The sequence below is a fragment of the Ursus americanus genome, chromosome 4 (assembly GCF_024610735.1).
Source record: "Ursus americanus isolate L20-20 chromosome 4, mUrsAme1.1.p, whole genome shotgun sequence".
Classification (NCBI taxonomy): domain Eukaryota; kingdom Metazoa; phylum Chordata; class Mammalia; order Carnivora; family Ursidae; genus Ursus; species Ursus americanus.
In genome coordinates this window covers 94,039,891-94,051,083 of record NC_142130.1, presented here as the reverse complement: position 1 = coordinate 94,051,083, position 11,193 = coordinate 94,039,891, and the positions used below count along the sequence as shown (strand labels likewise).

The 11,193-nt window shown below is 49.1% G+C and overlaps 1 protein-coding gene across 1 annotated transcript in view; it reads right to left on the bottom strand.

Moving 5' to 3' along the window:
* Positions 1-4,034: 4,034 nt before the first annotated feature.
* The window catches only part of PCP4 (Purkinje cell protein 4), a 53,021-nt gene continuing 45,862 nt past the window's right edge, over positions 4,035-11,193 (bottom strand). The window contains exon 3 of the mRNA XM_045813537.2: positions 4,035-4,440. Within this exon, the coding sequence (XP_045669493.1) occupies positions 4,313-4,440 (128 nt within the window). The 3' untranslated portion in view covers positions 4,035-4,312. The remainder of the gene's footprint in view (positions 4,441-11,193) is intronic.

Below are 11,193 nucleotides of genomic sequence, written 5' to 3'. Positions count from 1 at the left end.
TGCCATCCGTGTGAATTCTCCCCATAAGCACAAACCGGAAATAAGCTCCAAGCCTAAACTCTTCCTCCTCTCCACTCCTCCCTTACAATTCTGCTAGTTCATCCAAGCTGGTCTTCAGGGTGTACAGAATTTGTTCCTTCAAAGGTATGACAAGAAGACTACAGGACTTGAGAACACATGACCCTCTGAAGTTAAAATCTGTCAACCCAAAATAGATGAGCTGTGAAAATGACACCTCAAGAGATGGTCTGTCACTGTCACCAAAGGCTGACACCACCCCCAAGACACCCTCAGAGTGCAAGGATGAGGGAGGTGTATTGGGGCTGTTGAGGGCCTCTCCAAATATGACAACCCTCACCCCCCAATCCTCCTTCTACATCAATCGGCCATCATTACTGAAACAACCAGAGGACTGTCAAGGAAAAAGAAAGGAACTAAAAATAGGGGGAAAGAAGAGACAAATTATTTTTCTTTGCAGATGAGAGGACTGCCTACTGGGAAATCCCAAAGAATCCACAGTAAAACCATCAGATATTATGCAGTTCAGTAAGAAAAGTAGTTACAGACTTAAATACACAGGTATCAGTAGTTTTCCTAGGTAACAGCAAAACCAACTAGGGAAGATTTGGACAAAGATTCTATTTAGAAAGACAACAGAAACCATGGAATACCTAGAAATTGAATAAAAAGACCTTTATGAAGAAAACTATAAAACTTCACTGAAAGTCATAAAATGCTGTAAAGTTAATAATATAAACATGTCAACTCTTCCCCCACCACACCCCAGTTTATTTATAAATTTAATGTAATTCTGCCTGCCCATGGTGTTCTTTCTATTCTTTACCCGGATGTCTTGGATATTCTATTCTTAGATGTCTATGAGACCTGAATAATTCTCTGTTTTTAGCTCATGTGAATGGGTTTCTGCTCAGTGCAACAAAATTACTAACTCAACCATAGCTACCCTTTGTCTCTCCTGGGCTCTCAAATCCTCTTGGCACTCTCCTACATCTCTTCAAGTTGGCTTTTGCCACTTCCTGAAAAAGGGGGGGAGGGGATTTGCTTTTTTGTGAAGACTTTTTTGCAGATTTACCTGCCACAATACCAGCTTTGACCCCAACTCAACATCTCTTTCCTGTTAACTGGCTCAGTAACCATGACCATCAGTCCAGACTCACAAGAGGAGGATTCTAATTGGCTGAGTACACCTCTTGGGTCAGGTTCCCGCCACTGGCCCGACAGGCTGTCACCAAGAAAAGCTGAGTCCCATGGAAACTCTGCGTTGGGTTGAGTCAGGTAAAAGGTTGTTGCTGCTGGATGCAATGATGGACTCTTTACCCCATGGGTCTGCCATCACTGCCTTTCATGTCCTGGACACCTACACTCAGCCAAACACTCAAGTACTTTCTCTCATTTTAAATTCCTAACATTTTCCCATCCGCCTAAGTGCACTTGCTCCTCACCTTGCTGGTAAGGAAACTGCAGCTCTGGTAGGTAACTTCTCTGCAGTCACCTGGCCAGCTCAAAGTTGCAGTCACCTGGCCAACTCAAAGATCCATCCAGTTCCAAGTCTCAAGCGTTGAGTCCTGCCTCCTGGCCTGCCCAAGAGTGGGTGTCAGAACCATGTGCCCAGGGCTGGGATGTGCTAATACAGGGTGCCTCTGCAAAGCTGAGCATCCCCTTCTCCTGGACCTCGCCCAGAACCTTCTCCACCAACCAACCCCAACCTCCTCCCTTGTTTATCTAGTGACTCCCATCATCTTTCCCATCATTGCTGGGGTGGCAGTTTCTCGGGGAGACCTGAGTGATGGGATGAGCTCCCTGGATGCGCTGCCCCCAGCACAAATCTCTCCATTTTATCGTTTGTTTATCTGGGCCTTGTCCCCACCAGCCAGCCAGCGCCTTGACAAGGGATGGCATCGGTACAAACACGTGGCAGAATTTCAATAAATATGTGTGCAATGGAACTGAGTTAACGATGCTCCAGTGCACTGGTACCCTATGAATCCCTGCTTGGGCACACCCTGGGCAAGTTCCCTCCTCGGGGATGAACAGTGCAGCCCACGGGAAGAGAAAGACCTTCCAAGCCTGGCCATAAGCCCCTTCTCCTCCTTCTAGCTCCATGAGGCCAGAAACTCAACATATCTAATTCCCATGCAGAGGGGGGCACATTTGCAGTCTTCTCCTTGCTGTTAGCTAGAGTTCAACCCTCTTACGAATCCACATTAAATTCATTCCCATGGCTCAAAGGAGATCAGGCGTACCCTTGTCCTGTGATTGGGATGAGGGAGGCGTATTGGGGCTGTTGAGGGCCTCTTCAAATATGACAACCCTCACCCCCCAATCCTCCTTCTACATCAATGGGCCATTATTACTGAGGAGTGCTTCCCATCCCCTTGGAACACTGGGAAGAACATTCCCTAGATTCTCCAGCTTTGCGTGGAGAGTCCCCTCTAGGGGGAGCATCCTCCCTGTAAAACAGATTTGCTTCCAGGTGAGTCAAAGCTGAAGGAGACCCAGAACCAGCCATCAGGACCAGACACACTCAGGAAGGGGGCCACTCCCTTTATGTGACAACATTCAGAGAATGAAGGGACAATGAGGGCACCAGAAGGATGGGGCGTAGTGGGAATTCATCTGAATTCTGTCCCCACCTTTCTTTACCTCCATAAAGACAACCGAGCAGCCCATATAACTTCTGTGGAGTTATATGGAGACAGCCCTGCTGTCTCAGGAAGCTTGCTCTGGAGTGTCCCCTCGACCTACTGTCCTGTTTGCAGTGGGTCCACAGCTGCCTGGAGCCCCAGGAAGCCCTGGCTGTTCGCTGGTCGTGAAGTGATCCTGTTAAGTACTTCTCTAATTAGGAACCCATCAGAGGAACCCCAGAGCCCACCCCCGTCTCTAATGGCCCCAGAGAATTGTTCAGTAGGAGGGATCACCCACAAAATACTTTAGACACATTTTCAGATGGAGTTTTTGAAACAGTCTTCCCACGGATGCGTCTTTCTCGGTCCGGACCCTTGCGGCCACAAACGGGGCCCTGACGAAGAAGCAGCATGGGCTCCCCCCCAGCCATCCCCTGGCCCCTTCCACCGCGCTTTCCACCTGCACGCCTAGGCACAGGTATGAGCAGGTGCACACACAGAGCCCTGTCTCTCCTCTTCCCACCATTCTTCATGTTCCACCTCGATCCTTAGTTAAGGAGCTGGTGAAGGAAAGAAATCGGGGACCCCACAGTGGAGATCCCCTCAGGATGCTGAAGACAAGACGAAATTTCCATATCAGATTCTCATGCCGCAAAGCTCAAACAACAGCAGGATTCTGTGGTTCGGGGCTCCTACCACCTGGGACCCAACCCCTTGCTCTTTACTCTGTGAGGCATCCTCTCCACAGGATGGTCTCTCCTCCCAGCCTTGGACCCCTTTGGGGTGTGTGAAACAATTTACCTGTGAGGCTCTCAGGGGAGGATATTCTTTTGATGGGAGGGAAGCCAGACAGCTTCTCCAAACTGCAGGTTGTGGTGAACAATCCTATCAAGTAGCAAATTACAGTGTAAGGAGCTCAGGGAGGTTGGGGGCAAGCGGGGAAGGGAGAGCCACCTTCTCGCTGGAGCCATCCAGGTGCAGAGACAATGGTCTCAGTGGTGGGGGTGGCCCCTTGGAGTTGTGAGGTGCACCTGCTGAGCACATCGGAGTGACACATGCCAAACGTCGATGCTCCGCCCTCCCCCTTCCTGTTCTCCTGGGTGAGTCATAATTCCCCTGGAAGACTGGCTCTTTGGTACCCAGGATACAGGGCTCTACTCCCATCGTAAGAGGAAAATGCATTGCCAGTTGGCGGTTAATACTCTTCAAATGAGAGAGGCATGGCAAAGAGTAGATCTCTTGTTCCCAGCAGGAAGGCTTTTCACAGAAACACCGTGTTTCAGCTCTAACTCTTAAGGAAGGAGAAAACAGACAACTGCCCCATGGTTATCTCTGACACTGGTCACTTCCAGGATTAATCAAAAGGGAGAGACAAAGCAGACACTTGAATCACGCATCATAACTCCATTTTATTACAACATCAAGGAAAATAGTTGCGGGAGGAATGATACTAGAGATAAACAGAGATTAAGCCACTCACAGTTGCACTGTCTACACCTTCCTATCAGGGAATAAATATCACGGGTCTCTGTACATGCATTGCAGGACAGGTGTGCATGTGTGTATCGTGTGCAGATGAATTCTCTCTAGGGTGTTGTTCTTTTAATTTCTTGACAGATGATGGTTGAATTCGGTGTCTTCTGGCAGACTAGGAAGGGGCTCTCCCACTAGGACTGGGACCCAGCCTTTTTCTTCTGGAATTTTCTGAACTGAGACTGAATGGCCACGGCTGCGCGTTCTGTCTCTGGCGCATCCATGTCAATGTCGAATTCTTCTTGAACTTTCTTCTGCCCATCTGTAACAAGAGAAAACACAAAGGTGAAGCCATCACCTAGCCGAGAGCAGGAAGACAGACAGCCGCCAGTCACCACGCGGCACGCACTCACCACCCCCAGGACGGGACCTGGTTCGCAGAGTAGAGCTTGTCCCGACCCCCGTCAGAGCCAGGATCTACCTGGGCTATTCTCTGCCTGCCCCAAATCTGCAAAAGACCACGAAACTCAAGAACACAGTCCCAACCCCTCAGATGCTTTCTATACCTGATTTTCTATGTCTCATGGCCATGTACCACATGGTGCTAAAAATATTAGCTGTGCTTTGACTTTTTCCCGATAACCTCATAGAGATAGAATTTAAATAGTCCTACAGGGGCGCCTGGGTAGCGCAGTCGTTAAAGCGTCTGCCTTCGGCTCAGGGCGTGATCCTGGCGATCCGGGATCGAGTCCCACATCAGGCTCTTCCGCTATGAGCCTGCTTCTTCCTCTCCCACTCCCCCTGCTGTGTTCCCTCTCTCGCTGGCTGTCTCTCTGTCACATAAATAAATAAAATCTTTAAAAAAAAAAATAAAAAAAATAAAAAAATAAATAGTCCTACAGATATTGACCCAATGGGGGACTGATATTCACAAGAGCTCTGGGTCAAAGTCACTGAGTTTCTGTGTATACTTCCATCGCCAACGAGATTGCTGATTGAACGAAAGCTTCTGTTTGTCACCAGCAGATGACCCCATTTGACCTTCACAATTTCGCTGAACTTCCACAGGTCTCACATTCTGTTCCAATGAGGGAGACTTAACAATATGCTCGCTAAACTGGAAGGATTTAACTAATTCACACTGTAACAATTATAGAAAATAAAATATAAGCCAAAGAGAAGTGAAAACACGTGCTGAGTGTCTCTTTTCGCTGGGCGTCAGCTGACTTTAAGCCAAATGTAAAAACGAATAAATAAATAAAACCCTCTAGTCATAAAAGGGAAGAACCTTTACAACTCCTTCAGTCTGGCAAAAGCTAATCTTCAGAACTGCCAAAGCATCTCTTTTAAGAACATACAGGCCTGGGCTGCCTTCGGCTCTGGTCATGATCTCAGGGTCCTGGGACCGAGCCCCGTGTTGGGCTCCCTACTCCGAGGCGAGTCTGCTTCTCCCTCCGCCCCTCCCCATTTGTGCTCTCTGTGTCTCTTTCTTTCTCTCTCTCTCTCTCAAATAAATAAATCAAATCTTTAACAAAAAAAAACAAAAAACAAAACCATGCAGGCCGCGGCCCCACTCCAGACTCAGGGCTGCTGTAGGAAGGGCTCCTGGTTGCAAGACCAAGTCACATGCATCAATGGTCCTGGGGGAACACCAGACAGCCCTGCTTTTATAAAAGGCTCTCGGATGATTCCAAGAGGTGGCCAGAGTTGAGACTCAACATTTTGTCTACAGATGAAGCACCCAGTAAGGCCCTAGAGTAAGCTCAAGGTAGAGCTGGGGACAGAACCCACCCTGTAGCACTTTGGTCAAGACGTCAGTGCCACCTGGACTTGTACCTGGAAGCCCAGCAGTGTGCCGGGCACATCCAGTTTGGAATGGGAATGTCAGGGGCATCTGAAGCAGGGACAGGGCTCTACTCCTGACTTTGTCACCAGGCAGCCAGAGTTCATCATTCACTCATTTCCTCTCTCGGCGACTTTGGATAATAATGTTCGGGCAATGCCCCTCACAAAGAGGGTTGAGGACATGGGATCACTTTCAAGTGAGACAGTCTTGTTCTCTTCTGCCTGCTCTGTTCTTTCTCTCCTAGACAGATGATAGGTAAACGGATAATAGATAGATAGATCATAGATAATAGATGGATGATTGACAGATAGATGATAGATAGATAATAAATAGATGATAGATGATGATGATGAAGATAGATAATAATGATGATGATGATGATAGATGATAGATACATGATAGATATGATAGATGATGATAGATAAATGACAGATGATAGATGATGATGATGGTGATAGATAATAGATAGATGACAGATAGGCAGATAGATACAGATAAATGATGATAGATGATACATAGATAAGGATATAAATGTAAATATATATGAGTTGCCCCATATAAATATATATGAGTATATCTGGTTGTGCGACATTCCCTTTGCAGACCCTTAAGCAAACTCCTATCAATTTGCCCAGAGACAGCTGGTCACCTAGATCCCTCCAATCATACCTCCATCTGGGAGGAGAGGACAGTGGCTCTGCAAGCCTTGCACACTGCTGCGTCTGTGACCTAAATCAGTAGAACTGTTTTCCTCTATGCCAGATTGGCTGCCGATGCCCACGAGAGAAGTGAATTTCGAACGCCCCAATGTCCAGGGAATATTTGGGGGGCCATCTTTTTCTAACCCATGAGAGCCCAGATGATACAGAGGACGCGGTGGGTTTGTCCGGCACCGCATCAAGTAAGCATTCACAATTTAAACAGCATGGCAGGGACCTATAGTGGACAGGGCCATCGGGCAGGGCAGGAGTTCCGGGAGGCTCACAGCAGTACCTTAGACATGTTTCTTTAGCATTATTGCATGACCTGCGCTGGGGCAGTGTCTGGCAAGCCCGAGCTGGGACCAGCTGCAGCTCCTGTGCTCTCAGCGATGGACCCTCCACACGGGCCACGTGGGCAGGTAAGTAACACCTTCAGCACCAGGACTTGTCATAAGATGGTTCAGAGCCCCAAATCCTCTTCCTCCCTGAGGAACCCCTGTATTTGATTGTGAAGGAGGTGACCAGCTGACATTCAAAGGGACACGGAAAACCTCTCTTTTAGATTTAAAACATTGCTGCAACCTGAAGGTTTTAAACAACCCGATTCATCTTTCCCCTTAACAATACTGAAGAAAACAGCAATATTATTTTTTGACAAATGATAAAAGAAGGGGTAGAAGATTATGTACATTTAGGAAATATGTGAGATTATGAGGACGGGTCATAAAAATAAATTTCACAATCATCTCTGAAACTAATATCTTCAGTTAAAGGTGATTTATACGTTCCTCCCTCGTTGGAAAAATATTACAATGCTTAAAAAGGAAGCACTAATATTTCAGGAACTGTTACCTTCTGTTTACTTGGCAAAGTCAGGCCATCCCTGGGGAAGGTCTGACACTGTGACTCCTTCCACCGAGATTTGCAAAGCTGAGGAGGGGGCCCCGGAATGTAGTGGAGAAGGGACAACCACTAGATTTGGTCACTGCAAACGACGCCAGGGTCTGCAGATGGCTCAGTGTGTCCTGAGACTAGGAAAGCAGGGCTCAGAGAACCCCAGACTCAGCAGGAGGAGGCTGGCAGGTGCCACGGCAGAGCCTCTGTGGGGCCCCGGAGGGGCACCGTCCACAGACAACTTGGTGAACATGACACAAAACGTGGCCACATTGGAGTGACATGAGGAAGCATCGTTTATGGGGGGAGGGGTGCCACCGGGAATGGTCAGGCCTGGGTGGAGAGAAAAGACTCAGGCATCCGGTGGGGGGGGCCCTTCAGATACGCAGCTCACACTGAGGGTGAGCTCTGGGTGGGCTATTAAGCCCCTCCATGCCTGGAACAGTTCCTGCCTCAGCACCTGGCAGGGAATAAAGGAAAGGCAGCCTCGCATCAGGCAGGCAGTGTCCTCCAGGCTTCCCTGGGATAAGACCGACTCCCTCCCAACCCTCAGGTCCTCCTGGTCCCAGGGAGGCAGCTGGCAGAAGCAGGTACAGTGACTTGGGGGTATGTCCCTCTGCTCTGTGACTCTCAGGAAGGTTCATAGCTTCTCTGGGTCTCAGTTTGCTCATCTCTAAAATGGAGAGGTAGAATCATTTTTAAAAGTCCGTTCCACGTAGCCACCGGTGTGACGTGCAGAGTGGGCCATGTTGTAAATTGAACGACTGCCCAGTGGTAGTGAGCAGGACGTGCCAGAGCGGCAAAGCAGGGGCGGGGGGTGTGAGCAGTCACATGGCTCCCTAGCCCCCGGGCCCTGCACCTGCTCAGACTCTCAGATGCTTGGGGCCCGATGCAGAGGGGCAGGGCCGGCCACAAAGCCATCACATGCAATGAGGCAGCAGCACCGAGGGGTCAGGCCCTCCCCAGTCTCTTGGATGGCAGGTGGCGTTTGCTGGGCTTGTGACTTCACGTCCTTGCTCAGCAGCACAAGGCCCAGAGGCTACACAGAAAGACAGGTGCAGCCCAGGACTCACAGGTCATGTGAATATCAACTCGGCAGTCCCCAGTCACCGTCGCTAGGAGGCACTGGAGGGGCCTGGGCCCTCGCATGAGGGACAGCAGACCTAAATGAGCGGAGGGAATATGTGTGCTGTTCTCGTCTCTAGACCACCCTGTAGCCATTCCCCAGATGCTTCTATTGCCGCCTCACAAAAAAAAATGCGTGCAGGCTTCCAGCTGGGTGGGGTGGGCTCTCTACCTGACATTTGAATTCAGAACCCCGGTAGGCAAAAGGCACAGGACCCAGTTCCTGGTGATGGCTTTCCACCAGCCTGAGAGCAGTAGTTCACTCGAGCACTTTGTAACCTGCCCGTTACTGCACGGCTGCTATTATTCGTATCTCTCTGGAGTATGGGATTGTTATCCGTGTGTCCTCTGAAGAAATTCTGAAGCTGACCAGGAGAGCGGCCAAGACGTTATTCATACCAATCAGCTGGTTATAAAAAGCTAGTGATTGCCAACTCCCCTGGAGAATGGGAGGGAACCTGAATTCCTGACTGCGTAGCTCTGGAGCTGTGAGGGGCACCCCCATAACTGCAATGTCTTATGAGCCCAGGGAGGCGGGAAGCCCCCACGAGCCCCTGAGATCTCATCCGGTTCTGCCAGCTCCATTACCTAGCAGGCCTGGTCTCAAAGGCCATCACTATCCGCTACATTATCCGCCTGCCCTTCTATTTGCCTCCCCTCCTCTCTGTGTGTCCACCAACCTTCTCTCCCCACTTCTCTCGCAGAACCAGGAGCACAGCTGCAAGACAGTCCCAAGCAATGAGACTTTTCTCCCTGGGCAGAAACTTCATCAGACAACCGAGACACAACACGGAGCTGAGTCTCTGGCCAGTACCATGAGCGCCAATGCTCCCCCAGGCTCGGAAGTCTCGCGATTCAGTGCTGCCCTGACCTGCCCCCAGGAAGGAACCCAGGGCTGTTCCATAGATATTTCTTATGCTATTTTCCTGAAATACTGCCTTTCTTTTGCAGAAACTGAGACAGGAAGTGGTTCTGCTGTTTTGGATTTTATGATGCCATAGGAGAGATGTTCAGGCAGCCATGCTTGAAGATGTCATTGTCCTAAGAGCCCCTCTTCACTGAGCATGAAATAGGTCCTCCTTCATAGAGTTAAGTGGATTTTCTTTCACAGATCATTTGATGGCAAATGTAGAATACAGGATCATAAATAGAAAAGGAAGGAGCTACCAGCAGCTCAAAACAATCCCAGGAGACACTGAAAGTCTTCGACACCTCCATGAAAATCGCTCGTGGGGGAAATGGTTTGACATGACGTGCATCTATTCGGATCAACACAGAGCCGGCGCTAGAATAGTGGTCATCAAACCAGGGCTACAGCCCGTCAGCTGGTTCTTACTGGGCACCTGTGTCCATCTGCAGGGCTCTGCCATTACAAGGTACCCCGGGCCGGACAGCTTGGCTGACAGACATTTGCTGTCTCCCAGTTCTGGAAGCGGCAAGTCCAAGACCAGCATGAGAGCAGATCCGGTTTTTCCAGAGACCTCTCTCCCTGGCTTACCAACAGATACCTCCCTACTGGGTCCTCACGTGGTCCGGCGTCTCTTCCCCTTCCTATAAGGACACCAGTCAGACACCATAAAAACTTCGATTTAACTTAATCACCTCATTAAAGTCCTTATCTCCAAATAGAGCCTCATTCCGAGGGACCGGGTATCGGGGTTTCAGCATATGAATTTGGGGGGACACAATTCAACCGATAACAACACCTCACCTAACTTTGGGCTCTATAGGTTTCAAAGTAGCTTTGTATTCCTTCCCTTGTCTGGCTGCCACATTCTCGAGAGCTGCAGGAAGTGCCCGCTGTCCCCATTTCACAAAGGCACAGAGACCATAATATGCCTCGCCCAAGATCGCCCGGCGAGCGCTGGCCAAGGGCTGATTCGGAAGCCCAGCCTTGCTCCAAATCTTCTTTTTAATCAGCAGGGTTGCGTTACTTTCAGATCCTTAGAGGCCAAGATGACAGCTTTTCGTATGGACCAGTTAATGTTGCTTAGGGGGAAAGAAAATCTTAAACGGTCCAAGTGAAACACCTGAGAGAGTCAACCAGTTTGCAAAATCTGTTCGTTTACTGGGCGGTCCAGGAGAATTTAGACCAAATCCTATCATTCAGCAAATGGTTGAGAAGGCCTAGTATGGGTCCATCACTGTTGTAGGGGCTGAGAGAGAGCAAAGAACAAGCCCAAAGCCCTGCTCTCTAGGGGCAGGGGGGAAACAGAAAATAAAAAGGTAAATGCACAAATAAGTAATGGAATTTCATAAATTCCAAAAATAAAGTGTGTGTCTGTGTGTGTCTGTGTATGTGTGTGTGTCCGTGTGTGTGTGTGTCTCTGTGTGTGTCTGTATGTGTCTATGTGTGTGTCTCTGTGTGTGTGTCTCTGTGTGTATCTGTGTCTGTGTGTGTCTATGTGTGTGTGTCTCTGTGTGTGTGTCTATGTGTCTGTGTCTGTGTGTGTCTGTGTGTGTCTATGTGTGTGTCTCTCTGTGTGTGTGTCTCTGTGTGAATCTGTGT